Source organism: Macadamia integrifolia, chromosome 2, assembly GCF_013358625.1.
Source record: "Macadamia integrifolia cultivar HAES 741 chromosome 2, SCU_Mint_v3, whole genome shotgun sequence".
In the NCBI taxonomy this organism is placed as follows: domain Eukaryota; kingdom Viridiplantae; phylum Streptophyta; class Magnoliopsida; order Proteales; family Proteaceae; genus Macadamia; species Macadamia integrifolia.
The window spans coordinates 1,745,399-1,769,701 of record NC_056558.1 but is presented as its reverse complement, the minus strand read 5'-3'; the positions used below and the strand labels follow the sequence as shown (position 1 = coordinate 1,769,701).

At 35.9% G+C, this 24,303-nt stretch overlaps 2 protein-coding genes across 5 annotated transcripts in view; one reads left to right on the top strand and one right to left on the bottom strand.

Moving 5' to 3' along the window:
• Positions 1-11,470, bottom strand: part of LOC122061694 (probable inactive ATP-dependent zinc metalloprotease FTSHI 4, chloroplastic) — a 28,603-nt gene extending 17,133 nt beyond the window's left edge. Inside the window, exons 1-4 of one of the 2 annotated variants that reach the window (XR_006134706.1) lie at positions 11,044-11,470; positions 10,217-10,472; positions 6,281-6,656; positions 3,502-3,760 (exon numbers count right to left, since the gene is read on the bottom strand). Coding sequence is in view for 1 of the 2 variants with exons in the window: in XM_042625113.1 (XP_042481047.1) it covers positions 3,502-3,760; positions 6,281-6,656; positions 10,217-10,472; positions 11,044-11,307 (1,155 nt within the window). In the remaining variant the exon portion in view is untranslated. The remainder of the gene's footprint in view (positions 1-3,501; positions 3,761-6,280; positions 6,657-10,216; positions 10,473-11,043) is intronic. The other variant, XM_042625113.1, reaches the window with a different exon arrangement.
• A 10,704-nt stretch (positions 11,471-22,174) lies between these two features.
• Positions 22,175-24,303, top strand: part of LOC122071837 (phosphatidylinositol 4-kinase beta 1-like) — a 41,978-nt gene continuing 39,849 nt past the window's right edge. The window contains exons 1-3 of one of the 3 annotated variants that reach the window (XM_042636268.1): positions 22,179-22,496; positions 22,635-22,741; positions 22,839-24,111. In XM_042636268.1, the coding sequence (XP_042492202.1) occupies positions 22,927-24,111 (1,185 nt within the window). In that variant the 5' untranslated portion in view covers positions 22,179-22,496; positions 22,635-22,741; positions 22,839-22,926. Of the gene's footprint in view, positions 24,112-24,303 lie in introns of all 3 variants that reach the window. The other 2 variants (XM_042636269.1, XM_042636270.1) reach the window with 2 other exon arrangements.

Genomic DNA, 24,303 nt, shown 5'->3' with positions numbered 1-24,303 from the left:
CACACACTAGTAGGCCCACATATACATGGATCTGCACGTGACCCCATCACATGGCACCAAAGGGCACAAAGCATAGAGGCACAACAATAGAAACCCCTCACACATACCAGTGATCAAACACCTGACATCCTGACTCTGATACCATGATCAATGAAGTGGGAAAGACTACAGAATACCACTTGGGCCTCGGGGCCCAACAAACCGATTACTACTTTTACGAGACTGTCGACAACTCTGAGTCCTCTCCATCCTCATCATCCTCTTCGACTACTTTTGGTGTTGTATGTTGAAGCCCTTACAACAGCTCAAGCTTTTGGGATAAGCAGTTGTAACATGTATCATAGATTCAGAGCCAGATCGTTTGTTGTCCTCCTTAAGATGTATATCCACATGTATGCCGAAGCTACACGTGAGGGAGACAGTGTTGATATGTTGGGAGTTACAAAGGTATATTCCCATATCTGTTATCTAGGACCTTGGATGTATCTTAATATACCCTTGGGCCATCACCACCTAATGCCTTAAGGTTTTGGGTTAAACCTCTAAGTGGTATTCCATGGACTTCCCCACTATATTTAACAAACTAATATAAGGTTAGGATTAGAATCTTTCCACAGTCCATTTTTATTTAGACTGCAACCTTTAGCTGCTTGTTTGTAAATTGAGTGGCTTTATAAATTTTCCATGTGCAAGTGTGTCTCTAATCTCTATGTGTGCATGTGTGTGTGTGTGTGGACTTAGAAACAACCATTTATGTTATCTTGTTAGCTAGTCATTAAAAATTACCCAGCACACACATTGCTTTTGGGGGCTAATTCTTCAATATAGTTATTCAGATCACAGCATCACAGCAGCCTGATTTAGAGTTCAAGGCCTCCCATACATAAATAAAACCTTGATAGAGACTTAAATACTATATATTAAAGTCTCTCCACAACCCCTTCAAAGAAATTCTTGCCACAGGATGCCCCTGGGTTTTTCAGGTTTTGCTGATCACAGGAAGCTTTGTCTATAGGTCTTCTGTTGTTTGTTGAAGGTAGGAAATGCAAAGCATTTCTTTGATCACTGGTCACTGTTTGCTTTCCACGGGATTCCCTTCTTTGTTGTTTGGTCGCTGCTGTGGCTGCATTAACTTTTTTGTTTGTGGAAGGCAGGATGCAAGTGTGGCTTCTTTGATAGGTGGCCACTGTTTTATTTCCATCCAAGGACCTTCTGTCTTGTTTGAGGAGTGTCTTGGTTGCATATGGAAGTGTAAATAGGTGGAGGTTTAGGTTAGGAGCATGGAGGTTGAGTTTTTGGCAGGCAAATTTGTGATATAGGTGCTTTGTGTCCTCTTATCCCCCATCTTCCCACCATGACAACACCTTGATGCAGCAGCGCTCCGATGGATCGACCCAAACCCACTCCAAAACCCGGACCAAGACCCCAGATCCAATTTGGGTTCCAAGTTACTGATTTGGGTTCAGGGTTAATAGAATATTCTAGGATTTTATTTTATTTTGAGGATATTTGTTATCTTTTATTTTAGGTTATTTTGGGGGAGCTATTAGGTAAGTAGAAATTCTCAATTTAAGTTTATTGTGTTTTCATTATGTTTTAAATTAGGAAGCTTCTTCTATGTTAGATCAATTTCATATTTAGCATTTTTTTTTAGTAATTCTTTTCCTACTTATGTAAGGCCATGAGCCACAATAATTTTAGTTGATTAATAAAGAAAATTGATTTGAGTTGTGAGTGGCTGCCTCTCTTACCCCCTCCCCCGTCCCCTTCTTCTCTTTCTCTCCTCCTCCTCTGCGAGAATCCCCTTCCCTCTTCTGCTGTCTTTCTTCTTTCCCTCTGTATTTCTTCTTATTCTTATTCTCTGGTTTTCTTCTAGGTTTCCCTGTTAACTGACTGTAGCAGCCCATCAGGTTTGTTTCAATCTTCTTCATACCCAAATCTGTTGGCTTGAGACTTGAGGAGCAGCTGCAAACCCTAAGGCAATTTAGATATTTGAATCTGAGATCAAAAGCACCTCTGATTTATGAGTTCCACAGAGTACCATAACTGATATTCACCCTACTGTAAGATGCCCATTTGGATCCAGATCTGAACCTGCAATTGCCGCTGATCCTTGTTCCAGCAGATCTCTATTGGTCACTTGGATCCTCATGGTTCCAGCTAAAATTCTGATCGAAGGTTACACTCATCAGGGCGATCAGAAACCCTATTATTTCAACACGTATGATCGATCCTATTGAGAGCTCTAGCTTTCATACATTGCTGGTCTTCCGCATCCATCTTCTTGGCTGGAGGTTGAAGGCAACCCCCAAGAGTAAAGAATCGTGGGCTTGCTTTTAGCCTTTATTTTCTATTTTTCCCATAATACCCCTCTCAACCTCATACGTGCCTCTCTCCCTTTGCTGAAACTCAAGTCTTTGTTTTTTTTTTTTTTTTTTGTCTTTTGTCTTTTGTCTTTATCTTTGTCCTTTGTGATTCCAAAATACCCTTACTTTTCCCCTTTTTTTCCTCCGACTTTTTGCCTTAATTTTGCTTCCTAATTTATCCCTTCACAATATTTCTTTATTCCCTAAATATCCCAGCAGGCCATCACTTACTTGAACCCCACTTACCCCTTAAGATTCCTCTTTATTTACAAAACTGCCATTGATTCTGATATTTGTCCTATTTATTTAATTGGGCCCACATCCAATCGGGTTGGTGGGCCCCCCATTACACCTTATAGCTCAGCCTTCGCTAATCCATGAAACCCAAGCTCCGTCAGCAAGGGAAACTCAGGACATGGTGTCTGTAGATCAGCTCGGAAAGGGAAGCAGGGGAATCAGTCTTCCAGAGAGACTCCAACTCAACTAGATGTGAGTAAAACTCCTTCAGAAGATATTGCTCACAGTAGCTAAATGGTGGCCCTTCTCTGAAATCCAAAACACCTGATCTCCTTGCTCAGGCAAGTATAGATAGATGTGTAGAAGGGAAAGTGAATCCAAGTCCCAAGATGATCCAAGGTTGCAATCTGCTAATAAATTAGTTCATTGATTATCTAAATAAACCTAGGGAGGGAGAGAGAAGAAGAGGAAGTATCAGTGAAATCTTCATAGGCTAGCACGTGTGGGATAGATGCACAAGTCTTCCAAGTTAAAAACAAGAAAAAAACCTTTTCATGGACCCTCAGCCTTGATTCTTATAATTTAGCAAATCAGTTAATAGCAATTACTGGGGAAGTAAAACCAGAGGTTGAGACACTGTTTCATATCATGCTGCACCATTAGTCTCTGTTATATCTAAGGTTCTTTGATTTTGGCAGAGGCCGAAACCGATATTTAGGTCAAAATTTCGGAAACCAGGTATTTTTCTGGGCTATTGCTCGAAATTTGGTCCGAAATTACCAAAATCTGGTCGTCTCGGGGTCCACCAAAACCACAGAAATTTCGGTCGAGATTTCCGATATGATGAACCACAGTTATATCATCATAGCTGAGCTTTCATGTGAAAATCAAATCTCACCTCTACAAAATCAGTGCCATTCGCAGCGAAAAAAGGAAGCCCTGCTTCACCAGCTATAGCTTTAGCCAGCAGTGTTTTACCAGTTCCAGGAGGCCCATGAAGAAGAACACCTTTAGGGCAATAGATGCCTTTGTTTTGAAACTCTTCTTCGTTCTTTAGTATTCGGACAATCTCTTGCAGTTCCCTCTTTATGTATTCCTGACCAGCAAAATCATCAAAAGTGACACCAGTAGTCTCTTCTGCTGATATGAATTTAGCCCTGGTCGGACAGTAAAAAGTAAAGAACTGTATTCCAGGTAAAGATATAACATTAAAACATCTCTCCCAATGTTTAGGAATTAGCATCTAAAGGCTTTTTGTCGTGATCAAGTTCAAGAATACACGACACAAAACATCCCACACCAAGTGAGGACCCCAGCTATCTTCATAATATGAGAAGCATTCCAAACTGAAACAAAAGGGAGCCAATTGCAGATATGAAACATCATGATGGGTACTTTCAAAGCAGATAACTAAGAGTGGACCATGGAAGCAGATTAGTATATCGCCTTCTTCTAAAATCATAAGCTACATACACGATAATGACTAAAAGGTATAAACATGATAATTACTAAAATATGAAGATATGGGGATTCATTGGGACATCCTAACACAAATAATTTAACTGGGGAAGTCAGCCACATTAATTTAACAAAGACGATAACAGTCTAGTTAGAGCAAGGTCATGATAAGTGGCAGCAATAACCCATATGTTTAGTGTGGGAAAATTTTAGTGGTGCAATAAAAAAATTAAAAAAAAAAATATGCGAGGCAGGGAGCATGCTTGTGGTCCTCTTTGCAAAGTAATCATCCCTTTAATGATTAACCACAAATTAATGGTTCTTAGCAAAATGCAGTGGTGCACATTATCCCAAGTTAGCATTGATGTAGATAAAATCAGAAAAAGATGGATTATATTAGTGGAAAAAGCCATGAATTGGATTCTATACATGTTGACTTGGGCCTTTGGTCTAATGGGTCTTTATTGTAATAGGCCACTTTAATGGGCCTAAAATATGGGTAGGATGAATGACAACAGGATTTACTTTATTAATTAGTCCAGCTAGAGTCCTATTTCTTTATTATATTTGTTATTAAATGTTTTAGTTAGACAAGAGTAGGTCTCTAAGAGTCCAGCCTTATTTCAGTCTCTTTCCTTTATTGATTCAGTTTCCTAGTTAGTTTAAGTTAATTTATCAGTTCAGGATTGGTTAAGGCCTTCCATTTTTTGAGTTTGGGTCTGTATTTAAGTCTTCTATATAAGTTTGTAAGGGGCTATAGCTTTGTACACTATTTTGAGTAATGAAAGTTGGTTTTTTGCCCTTGGTCATGTAGTGATTCAGAAAGTTCCCTGATGTAGTGATTCAGTAATCAGCAGGACCACCGTGACTGGTGGTGATTCCAAGGTTTTCAGTTCTCTGTTCTGCTATTAATTTTGAATCTAATCAAGGTTTCAAAATTTGAACTTTCCAATTAATACAAGAAATCATGTTGCAACTAGGATTTGTTAACTCTTCTGATTTTTGAATCTGTTTTGGCTATTCTGTTCCTACTTTCTATTAACGGTTGTTCAACTGTTAGAGCCTTAACTGATTAATGGTTTGAACCCCTATTCTGTCCATCAATTCTGTAGTTATTGAGTTGTCCTTCCCCAAGTAATATTACTCCATATTTGAGAATCTAACTTGTAGGACTGATCCACAGTCCATAATAGACCCTCAACCAGAAGTTCAGCATAATCAGACAAGTCCTCTTTGAGTAATTTAAATTTCTAAAAACTGGTTTGTCTTTTTTTTTCCTGCAATCCTGTCACAAGTTGATTCCCACGAGATTTCACTGGATCGAGATTATCGCTGCATTAAGTAGATTTTGGAAAGACCCAAATAGGTGAGAGGGAGAGAGTGGTTCCTGAAATGATCCTACTCCAGGGCAAACGTTCTGCTGTTACCATTACTAACTTCTCATATTGAGAATAAAACATCATTTTCACTCCAGTTTATAATCTTACCAGTTAGATATAGAACATAAATATTCAATTCCATATGAATCCATTTTTTAAACTATGGATTAAATAAAATTTCTGAACATCATAGAAGTACCTGATTACTATGTTTCTAGGTAAGATAAGAGCAACACTGAACCTGGTGTTCTGATACTGATATGTGTACTTTTCCAACAGCATCAAATTTCCTATGGTATATATTACAACATGTTAAAGTGGATTAACAATGAGATTCTTGTTTAAGTAATTGGTAAAATGTTTTATGAAATATATGGATAGAATCAGTATGGAGGATGTTTTATGAAATATATGGATATTCCAGAATATTCATAATAACTCCTCATCTAATATGTTTAGGGGTTAAAATTTTACTTTAAATGGCAAGAAAATTAGAACCAAGTTACAAAAGAAAATACTAGATGCAGCTTTAGCACACAGAAGAATATATTAACTAATTAGAAACAATAGCATCTACATTGCACTGCAACATGTATTCAGAACTCAATTGAAACGTAAATTGATTCTCTAATTCCATTATAGGAGAACTGGGCAGAACAGCACAGGCAGATGAGCACATTAAGTCTATAAACAAAAAAGAAACACCCATAAAGAATCTCAATAATGAGTTGTCTAACTCTAACCGCAGATATTCATAGATTTAAAATATATAACACGAAATCAGCAGGAAAGACTAAATCCAGCAACTAAATCATCAAGGATATACTGTTCTCCACTCACCGACTTTTGCCTAAAGATCCAAGTGCCTGGCGCTTCAAGGGCTGCCTTGGTTTTTTTGTGGGAGTTCCCAAATCACAAGGTATTAACTTGGCATAAATTGGTCTCATATAACTATCAATCAAGAGATATAGAGCAATAGACAACGCAAGACGCATAGACCATATGACAGCAGTTGCCATAGTAGAGTAAACTTCCGCATGCACTGGGTCCACATTAAAAACATCAACATTTACTAGTTGTTGGTGCAACTTCTGCCAAACATCATTCCAGCAATCAATTGGCATCCGATCAACCACATGGCGCCTGAAAACAATTTCCCTCTTAGAATTTCCTTCCAATTCTTCTGTTTTTCCATCTTTGTAGTATGGTAGAATTACTGCAGAAAGAAATCCAAAAACAAGCAAATAATTACTACAATATATGTTCAGTAGTACATGATGACAAGATAACAAAGTGGAGTGAGAAGTGACTGCAAAAAAATAAAAAAATAAAATGGCCCCCTTGTTAGGTGGGCGCCTTGGTCGCCTTGTTGGTATGGCCTGGCGTCCAGGCCCCCTCCAACGCCTTCGGTCGCCTAGACACAGTGACAACTATGATCCAATAGACAAGATAACTGTGACTTCCGAATGGAAACTAAGTATCTACTAGACAATAGACATGTAAGTAGCACAATTTAAGCAACCATAGCACAGGAGGAGAGGGAAAATGGTAGTAAAGTACTCAAAGGTGCTCCAGTTAACATATACATGCATATCAAGCTCCCGTAAATAATAAATGACAGAAAGCTCTAGATCCAGCACCCAAAAAATAAAGGACGGAAAACCTTGGTATAAAAGGTCTATTACCCAGTGTTGGTCCCAACCAGGGTTCCAGATTTCGGTTTGGAGCCTGGTTTTGGCCAGAGCCTGGTCGAAACCGAAATGTTTCCATAGAAACCAAAATTTTGGTTGAAACCAGGACATTTTTTTCTGCAAATTTCGATTGTTGTTTTTCGAGGACCAATTGGCTAAATTAGATCTTGAAACTTCTATGACAGCTATTTTAAGCCCTCTAATCATAATGGAACCCTTAGATTTTAAAAAATCACACCCAAAATAGTTGGACTTCAGACCCTAGGTTGGTAGCATATGTTGTATACATTATCTAGTGTGGCCTATCCCACACGATGTTTGGTATTAGAACACGTATAATTCAAGTAAAACAACTTAAATATGTATTAGGAATGAATACCCATGAAATTATAAACCACATCATAAATCATGGATCATGCATGATTTTTTACACAGAGTCAAATAAAGGTGAGTCGACAATACAAGCAACAAGTCACCTCTATGCCCATCCTAAAATCCTAGACTCCTAGTGCCAAAACAAGTTCCAGGCTGAATCAAAATCACTACAAAGTTGTTGTTGCTGCTGCTGCTGCTGCTGCTGCAGAATCAAGTTATCTTTGGACTGTTCACAAAAGCTGATCATGTCATAGGATAGTGGAATAAATGATCAAAGTCCTCCACAGCAGCCTTACAAATGGAATCATCAACATACTAGAGGTACCCTAACATAGGTTATAGGTCTCTGAACCATGAGGAACTCGATTCAGAGATATTGTTACTAGATGGTACCAATGAAATTGATACTGGAACCAGTACCAGCATGTATGGCTAGGGTTTTGGGAATGAGAAGGTGTTGTCCAAAAAATTTGACCCAGTGTATGACCAACCTACAGACTCAAAGGCAGAGGATAATGACGATGAAGAGCTAAACTTCCCAAACCAACCACACCCAGTATAGTTGGAATCAGTGCTCCTTGTGGCATATAATAGTGCACACCACTACCCCCATGCATACCACTCTTATCCATACTCAAGCCTCTAAGAGTGCAGCCAAGCTCGTAACATCAACGTCCATGGACTTCATACTATCATCCTCCTCCTCAGGTGGTGTTGGTGGTATGAATCGGCGACGTAGGCCTCTTGAGTAGCCTGCATGTGTGGGGGCATATGCACTATGGTCCTCATCTTGTGTGGCATGAGTGAACTAACTAACTAAGTCTCGCCAGTGAAGTGTACTTGGCTCTGGCTCGTGGTACCTCTTAGGCTCTCACCCATCACCGCCATCATCATCACCACCACCATCAGTAGATGGGGGCGGTGTGCAATTGTGGCCACTAGAATGCAACCAGGCAATGCCATAATCATCCCCACCAGGTTGAGACTCGAAAGTTTTGGGTGTCTATGAATGAACACGGCCCTCTCAAGATGCCATAAACTCGTAGACATCAGCACCCATCTGACTAGCTATCTCCACCTAATGTGTGACTCAGCTCGCTGCCTGAGCTTGTTGGGACTGTCTCCTCTCTGCATAGTTGTCAAGGCAAAAGGCGGCCCAAGGTGATGGAAGATGGCCATAAATCCAAGGCGCCAATTCAAGCTAAGCTGCCTAGACGACGCCTTAACAACTATGCATCTTTACCTCTGTCTCGAAATCAACAGTCATGTAATCACTATTAAAGTCAACCCATCTCTGCCTATGTTTCTATTTCCCATCTTCATGTTTCTCTTCATACCTATGCCTTCTCATTGACTTCCCACTTTATTATTTTGAAACCTTCTCTCTTGTTGCTCGCCTAAATTTTGTGAGAGTTTTGATCCCTTTGGCCTTTAACTTTATTGGTCTCTTTTTCAATTAGACATCAAGAATGCTTTTCTATACGGTGATTCACATGAGGAGATTAATATAGAGCAACCTCCTGATGTGTTGCTTACCTAGTACATTGTTGATAAACTATGTTGCTACTCATCCTTTATGTTGTAGCTGTTATGAACTCTATCATTAAAGGTATTTTCTTATTGACACCCCACAAGGTGTCAAATAATTTACAACCTTACTGTTTTGCCCTTTTAGTATATACGCATTTTTTTAGAATGAAGTCAGTAGTGTCATTTCACATGTATACTCAAAAAATGTGCATAACAATAACATATTTTATTAATGACATGCTGATATGTCATTCTCAAATTATTTTTGAAAACCCTTTTATACCCCTAAAGAACATTCAGAAGTAAGACAAGGGGCAATTAAAAGAAGTTGTCAACTCCTAAATACACCTATAAAGGTGTCATTCAGACACTCCCCTCATTAAATGATGGGTTGAATAAATTGAATTGTGCTAGGGTTTTTTTTTTTTCCACATGTAGTTCTAGTTGAGTTATATGGATATCTGGTAAAAATTTAAATTTTATGTTATAATTTCTATTAAATGATGTGTTGCTTATGTTGTATTATTTTCTAATATATTTGAAACTCATACAAAACAATTCAAAGGACCATGTGCAAAATTACATGGTTTACCTTTCCCAGTTAAAAAGCCTATACTTTCACTGGGGCTAAAAATGACTCCTGCAAGGCAAATTTAGGGCTTCAAAATTTCTAACTATGTCTATAACATTATAAGGAAACAAATCAAAGACCTTGTTGTTACAGCTTTTCCTTAGTCAACTTTATAGTTCATTTCTATAGTAATAAACCAAATATATATATATATATATATATAAATAAATATATTGAATGTTATCCCCCCCCCTTCTATAGTAATAATTGAATGCCCCCCCCCCCGCCCTTTTTGTATCAATAATTGAAAAAATTAACAGTGAAGAACAAGCAATCAATTTGAAACTCAAACAAGAGGTCTTTCTGAAGGCTAACTGCCTAAGTATCGTAGAACCAGGATCTTAATCTGTTTGATAGTTATTTTTCACCATACAAGCAGATGCTCTGACCAATGATAAAAGTAGTGGTAGTGTAGGAATTACACTGTCCAGGAACTACATTTCATCATCAGTCAATAAATTTACACCAAAAAAATTTTAACCCCAGGCATAAGAAACAAGATCCTGAATGAAGAAACAAGTAATAAAAATCCAGGGGGAAAATGCATACCAGATATCGTTTGACCATAGTTTGAATACTCCATAAACTGGACATTATTCGAGTTTAAAAGTCTCCAAAACTCGCAATAGTCTATCTTGTGCGAGTTCTCAGGATCCCACTCTGTGCCCTTCAACTTCCCTTGCATCGTTAATAATGCCCTACTCCAACATGAAGCCATGACAAGCTGCCTCTCAAGCTGCATATCGGCTTTATTCTCCAGTTGTTCCAACTTATTTATTCGTTCCCTCTCAGCATTTTTCAATTTCTGAAAAACCCATTCGTACAGGGATAAAAGTTGTGAGCAAATATGCAATCAAACTATTAAAAATAAATTTATTCCATGTCTGCAAGGAACCCTTGCAAAAACCAACAGCAAAGAGACCGTTCTAAGCTTCACTAGGGCCAACAGAAAGGTGGAGCGCCTGTGAGTTTGTTATATAGGGACCAAGTTAATCAAAATATTTCAAGAAAATTTACACTGAAGAAGCAGCAAAAATCTTCTTAGTTCGGCTAATTTGACTCCAGTAAACATAGAAAATAAGGGGGTCGACACTTTTTCTCTCGAATTAGACGTGAAAACCTAGACAAGTAAATGTATAGAAAATACTAGGCATGTAAATTTCGTGAGAGTTGGTTTCTGTGTCGACAGAACTTCGATAATTACAATGTTAAGAAAGAACTTAGACGCAAAGCCTGATTCAGAAGCGAGAAGAACAATCATCCAATGGGCGGAAAATCGAAGGTGGAAAAAACTAATGAAGAGCCATGATTGGAATCCAAGTACAGCATCCATACACAAATGTCATTCAGTTGAAAATTGAAAGGAATTAGCACACCTCGAAAAGCTGAACGGACGCTTCATCTTCGTCCCCGACATTTGAAACTACAGCAGAGTCAGAGTTTGAACTTGAAGCTCTATAGACTCCATTGAGCTTCTGGGATTTTGCTAGAAGTTTAAGGCCTTTAAACCCTACATTTTTTGTTTTGATAGCGTGTCTTTGAAGTGGATGAGACGGGGGAGATAACTGCCTCGCCGGAGCTTTTGAGGGATAGGCTAATTCAGAAAGAAAATGTGGTTTACTAATTTTGTGGGAAATCATCTCTCGCCTTCCGCAAGACTCTGAGTGGACGGAGAAGCTCGCCGGTTTTTATCCTTTTAATGGTTTGGTGGGATTGGCACCGTTGCAGAATGCAGACGAACTAGGTTGTGTTTGGGATGATATCTCAGAATAGATTTTGGGCCTATAGTGCAATTTGAATAAAGAAAATAGTGAATAGTCAGGTTTCATAATCTGTTCTAGACCTATGCTCTATTCCAATATGCATTCCAAACATAGCCTGAGAGGTCCACCATTTTGTTTTCGAAAAACAAAGAGAACCCTTTTTCATCGTAGAAGAAAAAGAGGACCCTTTCCACGCGATGCACTATTTTTGAGAGAGATCATATGACATTTGCATTTGATCATATGATCATAAGGAATTGGGGCAGGTTAAAAGTATGCCAATTGATCTCCTCCAGATGCAATCGTCATTGCATCTTTCATTGGTTCATACTTGCTTGCGGAGCGAATAAAAACGCACTATGAAGAGATGCCCCATCTCTGAGTTCTTGCTATTCTATTAGGAGATAATATCAAGTAGCTTATTGTTTCATAGCTTTCACTTTCAATCCCCAGTTCAAAATCATTCTTATTTCTATATAGAAGTAATTAATAGGAATAACAAAAGTTAGAGAAAGTTACACGCAAGGGTGTTCTACAATCAACCATACCACCAAGAGAATGTGCTTGTATATCATGTATTTTAATTCTATTCCTTTGAGTTGGACTTTGATGTAATATTTCTTATTAGATGGGCTAGCATAGTTAAATATTTGTTTCCAAAATCGAATTAATGGTGTTGACTAAAGATGGAGTAAGCAGAAATAATCCAATATTATTGGTAAGTGATCTCTATGGAGATATTGTATTCTATTAGCATACCTTAATGGTATGAAATACTTATTACTATGTGTGGACCTAAGGTATTATTTCCTTAATGGGGATGAAACCCTAATTTTATTACAGGGTTGGTCCCTACCATCACCCCTATATATAGTTATCACTAACCCAGGAGCATACAATAAGACATTGAGGAGTTCTTATTCTTCAGCCATGGATTCAGGTATGCCTAAAACTTGTTTTTGTAGTGTTTGTTGTGCATGTTTATCGATCTTCATGAATTGTTCCGTATTTATTTTCTTTCAATGGTATCAGAGCCTCGTTCATGAAAAATCCATTGGTTGTACCACCAGTAATAAAAATCAATTTCTTCTCCTCGAGTCGTTTTATTTTGAAGAAACGATAAAAGTAATATATTATATATTATTACTAAATGACAAAACTAACAAAGTTAAATTTAAAAAAAAAAAAAAAATGACAAAAAAAATGGTGAGTACGGTTTTGGTTGTTTTTTATTAAAAATAAAAAATAAAAAAATAAAAAATTCCCTTGATTTGTCTTTTGGAGAACCGTACAAACTTTAAAAAAAAAATTTGACAAAAAGGTAAGTACGGTTTGGTTGCCTTTAAAAAAAAATGACAAAAAGGTGAGTACGATTTAATTTTTTTTTCTGTAATTAATTTTTTATTCAAACCATCATTCTGTTTTGGGCATTTATTGAAACAATATAATAGTCGTTGGTGATATGGCATCATTTGCCAGGGAATTACTTGTTATCTGCCGTAGGAATTGACATTATCATGTGGTTTTTGAATTAAGATACAGAACTTTATTCTATTTCTTGTGTTTTGGGGATGGAAAAAGATTTATCCCGATTCCCTTGTTTTAATTATGTAATTTAAAAAAAAAATTGTAAAGTAAGAGAAAGCTTTTCACGTATTTCCATTGAAAACTGATTATTTATATGTTTTTACCTTAAATATGTACCCATGTTTTTGTAAGAAAATAATAATCAGTTTATTTTTTATCATAAATCATAATTCTAATTGATTACCTAATTTGTGACCCACATCTATAACTATCTATACACCTAGACCCAATTATGAACATTCAAGGCCAACATTGAGATGAATTGGGAAAATATTTCTATGGTTTGATCATATTTGGAAACTTACGGGAACTAATGATGGATGTATTATAGATTTTCAATGATTTATACTACATAGTATAATGACCGGTGTGACTTAAACAATATGCTGAAATATAAATTTCATAAAAGGAATTATTCCTTTTTTTTTTTTTTTTTTTAGTATGAGATGACACATAGACATGGTTATGATGGGGCAATCATTGTCTTGTTTATAAAATTGATGTGAGTTTTTTGGACTTTTTATCCGGTGGGATGCATAAGAATGGTTAACATTTAAGGCAATGGAGGATAATGTTTATTTTTTTTTATTTTTTTTTTTAAGGTTAAATGGGTTGAGCCTATGGGTGTTTAAAAGTTTGTTTTTTATTGCCCATGTTTATTTAAGTGTAATGGGTTGAAGTTTATGGGCCTAATTTGAAATAGGTTGAATTGAACCAAATTAGATTGTAGACCACTATAATATTGAACAGGTATGTTTCAAGCATTGTTTGATTAGATCCAATGATCCGAATCAACATCGGTTGAGACCGATACCACACTTGATCGTTTGAGACTTGGCATTGGTATTGTATCATAGGTAAAATAATAATAGTAATAAAATCCAATGTCTTGATCAAGTCCCCTTAAAGTGATTAAATCCTAAACTAACCCAAAATCAAGATGAATCGGTTCTACCAAAATTGTGCCATGACTGAACCGACTAGGTTGGTCAATTCATATATCTGACACATTGACCTCGAAAATTGAATTATTTGGATTTTTCAATGAAAAATCCACTGAGAAAAGTCATCAACATTGACCGATGTTAATCGAAAAAGTATTTATTAAAAAAAAAACTATTATTTTTGTATTTCGTCATATAACCAATTGGTCATTGATTAATGTGTTGAAAATTGATTATGTTATTGATATTGTGAAGGATTTTGTCGTTTGAAATGGTCTTATATGGTAATGATCAATTTTCACATAATGTCTAATGAGGTTTTTTATATTTAAAACAATTATTTTGAGAGTCCCAAATCCTTGTGAATAATAAAATACCATTGATTTTCATTATGTCACTTTATCATGTACTTGGGATGTTATGGATAATTACTTAACTGGTCAAACCAGTGGAATGATATAATTATATATTCTGAAATATTGTTTATGGTTCGACCAACGGATGTATGTTCAATATACTGGGTTGAATTTAAAATAAGAAAAATGAGACCTATATTTTGTGTTCCATAACTGTTTTGGAACAACTATAGTGATTTGTCTTTATTCTATAGTGGCTTCATAATTGTATTTCTGTTTATGCATGTTTTTACACTGGTTTATAATTACTATGATATTAAAAAAATCATTTATGAATGACATAGGCAGAAAATTAATGGCATTTTATGTTTCCATGTCATATTTGGAATACTCTATGATGAATAAGTATATTGGAGTTAAGTTGGGTGTAAGCGTTCACACATGTTTAGTTACAAAATGCATTTATAGGAAACCATGAAAGGGTGATGTAGATTTCACCAAAGTGACGTATCTTGTTATTTCATGGTTTTTCCTAAGACAGCATAGTATGTGACATTTTCCTAAATATGATGTCACCAAAGTTAAAGAAAATGACAGTAACCAAAGGATTCTGATCCCAAAGGTAAGGGGATCTCAAAAGTTATTGTTATTTTCACAGTTAATACAATAAAATGAGATGACCAGTGTATTCCTGTCTTAAATGATAATGATACAGTTTCAGCTATAACTCTTAAGTGATATAGTCATTACAGTGAATGCACATGAATCTCACCAAGTTAAACTTTGTTATTGATGTAGTCAATTTAAATCGATTTTTTGTGAAGATTCTTGTGGGTAGAGGTGGCATCTTAAAAATTAATATCAATGATGATACCTATACTCACATTTGAGATGTTATGACACAAGATCATCCTACGTTGCTTCTACATGTTGATGGTTTATTAAATATTTTCAGCATAGTTTGAATGAAATACAGTTTTTGAGTCTAATAATTGTATATACCATAAACAGTTTATGCAAATGGAATTAGAAATCGTTTAATTTTGATTTATTGAAATGACTTATGAAATCTGTTTATATTGTTGACTATTTTGGCCATGTTTATTCAAGCCAACAGTTAGATATAGTTTTAATATGAACTGATATTGACTCTTATAAATGATACTTTCATTAGGTCATCTAGTCATATTCTCTTATATTAGTGGGATAATAAATTATTATCCTATTGAGGGTGATAGATATATCATACATGTTTTATTATGTATACTACATTTGTCGTTTCATAAATTTTAAGTTAATTTGAGGTATTTTGATATTTATTCGATGTTGTATTTATCATCCGTGACATCAAGTTTCGTCACGAGACACATAATTATGAGTTTTGACACCCATTTATGATTCAAAATATCACAAGTGCATTGTTTAAGTAATATTTCTTCAAATTTATGTCATATTTGTACTTGTGATAAAGTTCAATTTTATTGAAAATTCATCGAGATAAAACAGATATATTATATTTGAATGATTTAAATGAACTCATTGAAGTTTTAGTGGCTTATTGATATAAAGCCTATGAATTTATTTATACTTACTATGGATCTAAGCCAATATTACATTTATTTGTTAAATGTTTATTGTTGTTTTGACCTATAAATTATTTGATTCATGTGCTCTATTAGTTAATGATCTTTTTTTTTTAAGAAATTGTAGGTCTTTATTGTGATTGACTTTAAAGTTTATGGGCTAATATTTGTGTTGGATATTAAAGTCATTTGGGTTGAAAGTTCATATTTGTATACAACTTTGTATATCTAATGAATTATGGATAAAGTAACATATTTCATGTTTTTTTTGTTATCGTTAATAAATGTTATGAACTTTCATATTTAACATGTTGTCATTATAGAAAATACCATATTTAGATTTTTTTATTTATTTATGGTAATGGTTGGAAGTACAAAACTGTCATACTAAGAATGTACCCACTTTGATAATTGTTAAATTATAGTATTATCATATTGACTATTAGGGTTTATAATGGGTTGCTTTTGTGGGCTTATGTTGAATATTTTATTAATTAAATACTGAATTAGCTCATCTTGTTATTTGCACCAAAAATCTAAACCCACGGGCATTTGGTAGCAATCCAAGTCTATAGGTTTTTATAATTTCAGTGATTACGCTTCCACTTAGTGGGTTAGTTACTAAGATTGTGAAATTACTATTGACTATTCATGATGGGTTGCAGTCAAGGAAACTATATGACGAATGATGTGCTCTTGCCACCACATGTGAGTTTTCATTTGGTCAGTTTCGCTTGATAGTGTGAGGGTGACATTTTGGGCTTCATAGCTTTAGAGGTTCTTGTTTTGCCACCACAGGTGATGGAATCTTCAAAGTGGTGTTGTTTCGAGTGTCTCACCTTGCATGTGAAAGATTCCACTACGTGTTGGGCGATCTTGTCACCACAGGTGTGACCCCGATGACGTCGGATCTTTTCCCAGTTTCTGTTTTCCTATAGTTATTGAAAACAATATTGGGATAAATCTGATTAACAGCCCAATTAGTCAGATTTAATTATATTGTTGGGAAGTTTAATATGCCTTATGTTATTGCATATTGTATATTTTGGTAAATATGTATGATTATATTTGTCAGCTTTGACTTCTCAGTTATTTTCTGTTAAAAAAGTTTGAATGGTTATAATTTTAAGGAATTGAACTAATCCTTTAATATTTTTCTGGCTATTATGATAATAAATTTTAATCTTAATTGATGAGCCTCCTAAGCCAGTGGTTGTTGATTATGTTCAAGCTAAGGTTCTTTATGAAAATGGGAGGAATCGAATAGGTCTATCTAAAGATCAGTGGGAGTAAGCTCATGAATCATAAATTTCTATAGAACTACATTATTACAGATTGTTAACTCTATATCTATACAATTGAGGATGTTCTGTGACAACTCCGCTGCAGATCGTTTATCTTATAATCGTAAAAGTACTTCAGACTCTAAACACATTGACATTAAGTAATTTTTGGTCAAAGAGAAAGTTCAAGAGTCACATATTACAATGGAACAGATTGCTACAGAAAACATTATTACAAATCCTCTTACTAAGGGCTTGATTCCAAAAGTCTTTCAAGCGCATGTCATTAATATGGGACTTGTTAGTTATTTTTTTATGCATTTTATTAGTGGGAATTTTGCTCAATATGTCTGCATTTGACTTTCAGTTTTATTTTATATATATGATGCATTATTATTGTTCTCAATAATATATATGCATTTTTATTATGGCCATTTTTTTATGTGTATACACTTATTTATTTGATTCCTATAGAAAATTGAGGTTATATGTGGTGTATTTACCTCATTCGGTATCTGAGGTTCCAGTCAATACACACACATCCAGTTGCTAGCAAAGCCTCGTTTGATTGAGGTATAGTGCTAGTGTCGTGGGACATCTAGATCCAGTCCCAATGAGCTTCTTTGATTGAAGCTTGAGCATTTGGGAGACGCTTGTAGTTAATGAGACATTCGGTATCTGTCTCATAGGGCTCATTTGATTTTCGAGTCAGGACCAATTTGGAAATAGACATGATGATCACTATTGCATGTTATTTCCATACCACACTTTCATACTGTTCAGCCCAAGTCGGTGATGTTATGAGCACTTTGACGTGTGTGGTCTCATATCACTTTAGATGTGATGACCAATACGGTTGGGTGTTTGTAATTCTCATTCGGACCAAGGCATTTGGTTTAAGGTGCACTCCATTCGACACTGTTTTTTTGTGGTCACATTCAGTTTATCTAAATCGAAAAATCGTTTTAAATAAATTTTAAAATCTAAAACTTGTGACATATGCTGCCCAAGTGGGAGATTGTAAGAATTCCTATTAGGTGGGGTAGCATAGTCAAATATTTGTTTCCAAAACCGGTTTAGTGGTGTTGACTAAAGATGGAGTAAGCAGAAATAATCCAATATTATTGGTAAGTGATCTCTATGGAGATATTGGATTCTATTAGCACACCTTAATGGTATGAAATATTTATTACTATGTGTGGACTTAAGGTATTATTTCCTTAATGGGGATGAAACCCTAATTTTATTGCAGGGTTGGTCCATACCCTCACCCCTATATATAGTTATCACTGACCCATTAAGTGATGCTAACGACCAAAAGCAAAAGGAAAAGAGGGTAGACCATACCAACATTGATTGTGTTGTACGAGGAGCATACAATAAGACATTGAGGAGTTCTTATTATTCAGCCATGGATTCAGGTATGCCTAAAACTTGTTTTTGTAGTGTTTGTCGTGCATGTTTATCGATCTTCATGAATCGTTCCGTATTTATTTTATTTCATTTGAAGCATAATTAGATGCGGATTTGAAATTATTGATAGAACTACGTGATGTTTTCTCCAGTATTCTTTGATGATCCATGTACTACATCTAGCTTTATACAAAAATAACCATCTCAAGCATCAAAATTACATGAGAGTTTAAATTGTTAAGAGTAAATATGATATATCATTAGATGATAATATGTTCGTCTTCTTTATATTCAGGCTTCAATTCCATGTGACAAAAATCGCTTAAGTTGAAACGCCAAACCTACTCTATTTATTTCTATTTATAGAAATTAGTGTTTAAATTAAAAAGGTATAGCTCGTCTTTAAAGCTTGACCAATGAATGAAAACATGTAATTGGCATTAGAGCTTATATGAGTTATATTTAAAAGTTGTCAGGATTGAAGATTGAAAATTGAAACTCACGGTGAAGTATGAATGGGGCAAACTAAACTTGCATTTGGTATGAATTATTGTAATATATTATATCATGGCGATAGGTTGTTGTGCTAGTCTCCTTGAGAATTAGTCAAGATGCGCGTAAGCTAACCCAGACACCTTGGTTAACAAAAAAAAAAAATTTGCATTTTGAGATGATATAAACATCATGTCATTCAAACTTTGCAACAAGACCAATCTATAGGTATAGGCTCCATCTTGTTGGAAATGAAAGAAGGGGAAGGGAGACATAATTAAAATGGAAAAACTGTAACTCCTTCCCAAATTATACATCATCATTATTATTTTTTTATTTTAAGCAAGCCCATTGCAAACTATCAAATATTACAAAAATCTGAACCATAACCGAATATTCTCTCTATAGATTAGTAGTTCATGATCTAATACATGAGTTACCCAAACTACTTCCCTTCCTACTTTATATATACAAATATCCATAAATAAATCAAAATGCGATATTATATTATTTAAGAGATGGAATAGCTTCCATGGTTATGTATGAGAATTATCATTTAAGTAAACATCATTACAACATTTTCACAAGGATTCTTTTATTTTTGAGTTCAATGGTCTATTGACCATTACATAGTAGACCCACATAGAAGCCTAATACAGACTCACGCAAAATTCAACAGGGCCCAAGGCAACAATTTTTAGAAAACGAGGAAATTAATGCAAACCCCCATTAGTTAAAATGTGAACGACAAAAAAAAAAAAAAAAAAAAAAAAAAAAAAAAAAGGAAGAAGAAGAAGAAGAAGAAGAAGAAGAAGATCCATATGAACGTGTTTAAACGGATCAAAATGTGAACATGACGGTAAAAATGCGATAGTTAGAGCCTGAGGGTTGATTATTTGATCAACTCCTCTCAAGTACATTGGGAATATTTGCTTGTTTATTATGAATCGAGAGTATATAGTTTCAATTAATTCAGTATGATTTCAACATGATACTTTCACCATCAATTATGTACTCTTTAACCTTGACTCTTAGCCACATCATCTCTTTATACGAACCATATTTTGAACACAAGAAGACCATCTATCTAATTATCATAAATTTTGTTGGTGCTATATTACTATTTACTACTTACTTTTGGACTTTTGAGTATATGTTAAGACTGATATAAACATTTAAATTTTGGAAAATGGAGGAAGCTTATGGGCTTTTATTTATCTACCTATCTTTAATATTATAACAGTTTTTATATAGTTTATTTTAATTTTGTTGCCACCAAGACTTAGGGATTAAGTTTCACATTCACCTTAAAGCAACTGTAGCTCCAATGCCATTTATATCTCACCACATAGGCCTGCATTAGAACTTTCATAGGATAGATCTAGTTATTAGATAGTCTAAAATATAATTTAATGCAAATTTTCTTTTCTCAAATGCCAGCTTTTAGGTAATCTACTTGGAACCAATAAGTACTTGACAATATCTTAGGGGAAAACATAAAATCTCTATCTCATCCCAACCACAAAAGAGTGATTGTTCTTGATGCATTACCATACCAACCACTTCAATGCATAACATACCAAATAAAGTGGGGAATTTGACATTGAAACTATAGTTAATAATTAAAACGAAGGGGAATAGAAGCAAAACAAGATGAATCCAGACAACAATTAATTGAGTGTAAGAGTTCCACAGCCATTACAGAAAACTTCACAAGTCATTTTCTCCACAGTTGTAAGGTGGGTGGGTCCTTACTTTGGAATTTATACTATGTTGTTTCCAAGCAAAGAAGCCATTGCCATATTCTCAAGAAAACAGTCTCTTTCCACAAAATAAAAAAGAAAGAAGTGTATTTGAACCGCAAGGTGCCTTACACACCACTCATACGAAATGTTTATTCATTTTTTATTTTCACGAGAGAAAAATAATAAATAAAAAAAATTTAGGGAGAGGGTTCCCTCCGCCCATATATTGATTCGGGGGAATGAGTGTTACCCTTTTCAAAACTTCAAATGTGTTGGGGTGGGCACATGGTGACCCTTCAATTGACGAAGGAACGAAACACAAAAATTGGACTCTAGTGCCAAAGAACAGAAGGAACAATAATCAATTTCAACATTGTGAATAGTGATTGGGCTGGCCATAAACAAAGCTGGATCACAGTGGATTGGGAATGATTGGATTTTAATGATTAATTTTTGGGCAAGAGATCACTGATTAGTCAGGTGACTCCTATATCAATGGCTAATGAGAATGCGAATAATGACATCAATATGGATGAGATTTTTTTTTAGGTAAAGATTGTCAAACATAATTAAATCAGCGTCTCAATTACAAAACAAGGCGATTTTTTGGGGGATATAGTCCCATAATTTGGTTCCATCTAAAGTTGTCAAACTTCTCAACAATCAGGACGATGCCTTATTACTTCCAGTCTCATTGCAGTCAATCCCATAGTCAGCCATTTACTAAAACTTCCTCAAAACTAGGATCTAGTCTCATCTAATAATAAGACGGTATGGTTCTAACTCGTTAACTGTATAGGACACTCATTCACCAATATATTCACAAACATACAAATTGGATACATATCACTAAGCAAGTAAGCATACAGATAATCAATCATTAAAAAAAAAAAAAAATCAAATCACTTAATTAATATTGATTGACCTTAAATTAACACTTATACTGCTTAAATGGATTCTAGAGGTTTTAGGTCCAATCAATTCTTCATTGGATTATGATTCTGAACCCATTGGAGAACTCATATCTGAATCGTTTTGTTCATGGATCTGACTCCACCCCCTCTCCATACGTCCCTTGATCACCCCAATCCTAAAATTACTGTGTGTTCCTGGACTCGATGGAGAAGAATCCTCTATCCCGTCCGCTCCAAGGACGGTCTCATCCTACTTAATATCGATCCCAAAATTAATACCCGAAAACCATCCTATATAATGACGGGATGAATCGGTTCCAAGTTTTAGCAGTTCGGTTTGGGGTCAGTTACCGTTCTGGCCCAAATCGATACCCTTTATTACTGTAATCCATCTGGTTAAAGATGGGGTTGCAACGCAGGGTACTCTGGTCATTCAGATCATACCCTTACGAATTTTATGTCCCAGGCTGCTTTACGCCTTCCCCTAAATTTTGTAATTCAGAATTTCAGACTATGATTGGATCTTGGTCTTGGGAGGGAAAATTACGCGGTGTTGATTGACGCACTGGAGCGCAAGATAGTGTTCTGAAGTTCTTCATTTATTAATGTCTCTGCTTGTCCTTGTGTTCGTCGCATCCCTCTCTGCCCAACAACGAGGAAGACGACGATGACCGAGAAGGAATTTAAGAATGATTTCGTACTGCTTTTTTCTTCGTCTCTCGTGTTAATTATTTGAAACCTTAAAATGCGTAAGCGAAGTCTTCTCTCCCACTTGCTAGATTTTCTCTCTCTTAATTCCTGAAATAGATTTTTGTTCGCTCTGTTCGAATTTCGGTTGCTTCCATCTTCAATGTCTGACGTTCTTTTTGTTTTATGAGAATTCGAAGATTCAAGTTCAATCAGAAATTTCAATTTCTGGCTAGGAATCAAGTTCCCTCGGGACTTTGCAGAGGATCAGCAGATTGAATTACAGCAGAAGTAGTTAGTTATCGAGGTAGAGGAAGTGAAGAAGACTTCAGTTCGAAGCGTGTGTCCTAGGGTTTCGAGGTAGAGTGTTCTAACGGGCTCAAGGATTTAATTGCACTTCGTAGGTCTGCATTTTGAGGAAGGGCGAAAAGGTAGACCTAGGGTTTTTCATTCGATTGGGCGCAGACTACAGTATATGATGGTAAATTGATAATGGTGCGGCTTCTAGGATTGAATCGTGGGGAATTGGATGATTCGCCTCGTGAGATTACACGTACTAATCCAACTAGTGAGAGTGGGGAGAGTGGTTGGCTCATACGTTTCTTTGACTCGGCGTTCTTCTGTGAATGGATTGCAGTTAGTTACCTCTACAAGCATGATCACCCTGGCGTCCGGGATTACCTCTGTAATCGCATGTACACTCTTCCACTCTCGGGCATTGAGAGCTATCTCTTCCAGATTTGCTACATGCTGGTCCATAAGCCAAGCCCATCATTGGATAAGTTTGTCATCGATATATGCTCTAAGTCTCTTAAGATTGCACTAAAGGTCCATTGGTTCTTAATGGCTGAACTCGAGGACTCGGATGATAATGAGGGGATTAGTAGGATTCAGGAAAAATGCCAGATAGCTGCGACTCTGATGGGTGAATGGCTCCCTCTCATACGGCCTAACCCCCCAACAAGCCCTATGAGCAAGAACCAAGTTCTGAACAGGCTTCTCTCGTCAAAGCAGCGTTTGTTATCGCTAACTTCATCACCTCCACTCCAACGACCTTCTTTCTCGCCATCATCAGGAAGTAACTCTTTGCAGGAAGAGGGTAGCAAGCTCTCTCCTGAGGAGAATAACCTCTTCAAGAAGTTTATTCCTGGACCAAAAGTCCGGGATGCGCTGCTGTTTAGGAAATCAGCGGAGAAGGATGAGGAAGATTCAGAGAAGGATGGGTTCTTCCGTAGATTACTAAGAGACAGTAAAGATGAGGATGAGGAACTGATGTCTAGCTCTGAGGGGTTCTTTAAGAGGTTGTTTCGTGATAGCAAAAGTGATTCGGAGGAGAAAGCAGGTTCAAAGTCTGAAGATGAAGAAAAAGAAGGGTTCTTCCGGAAGTTTTTCAAGGAGAAGTTCGAGGATAAGAAAGATGGGAATGATAAAACTGATGATGAAGATAGGGGGAATGCTAATGCCGAAGAAGAAGAGCCTTCAGAATTTTCATTGTTCCGCAGATTGTTTCGTGTTCATCCTGAAGATGCCAAAGCAGCGATAACTAATGAAAACGGTAATTCTTGTAGTCCATTTGAAAGTAGTCCAGGAACGGAGAAGTTTTTCCGGAAGCTCTTTCGAGACCGGGATCGTTCTGTGGAAGATTCAGAACTTTTTGGTTTGAAGAAACACAAAGAGGTCAGTGTAAAACTATTTAAAGCATTGATTTTTGCTTGACAATTGAACAAGTTGGTGATGATAACTATGGCCATCAAGTTTGCTGCTCTTGCTTTCTGCACTGCTCTTTTTCTCTGAATTGTTTATTACTTTTACACAAGCATGCATTAAATCGAGTTTGATTTATATATTCATCAAAAAGAAAAAAAAAAA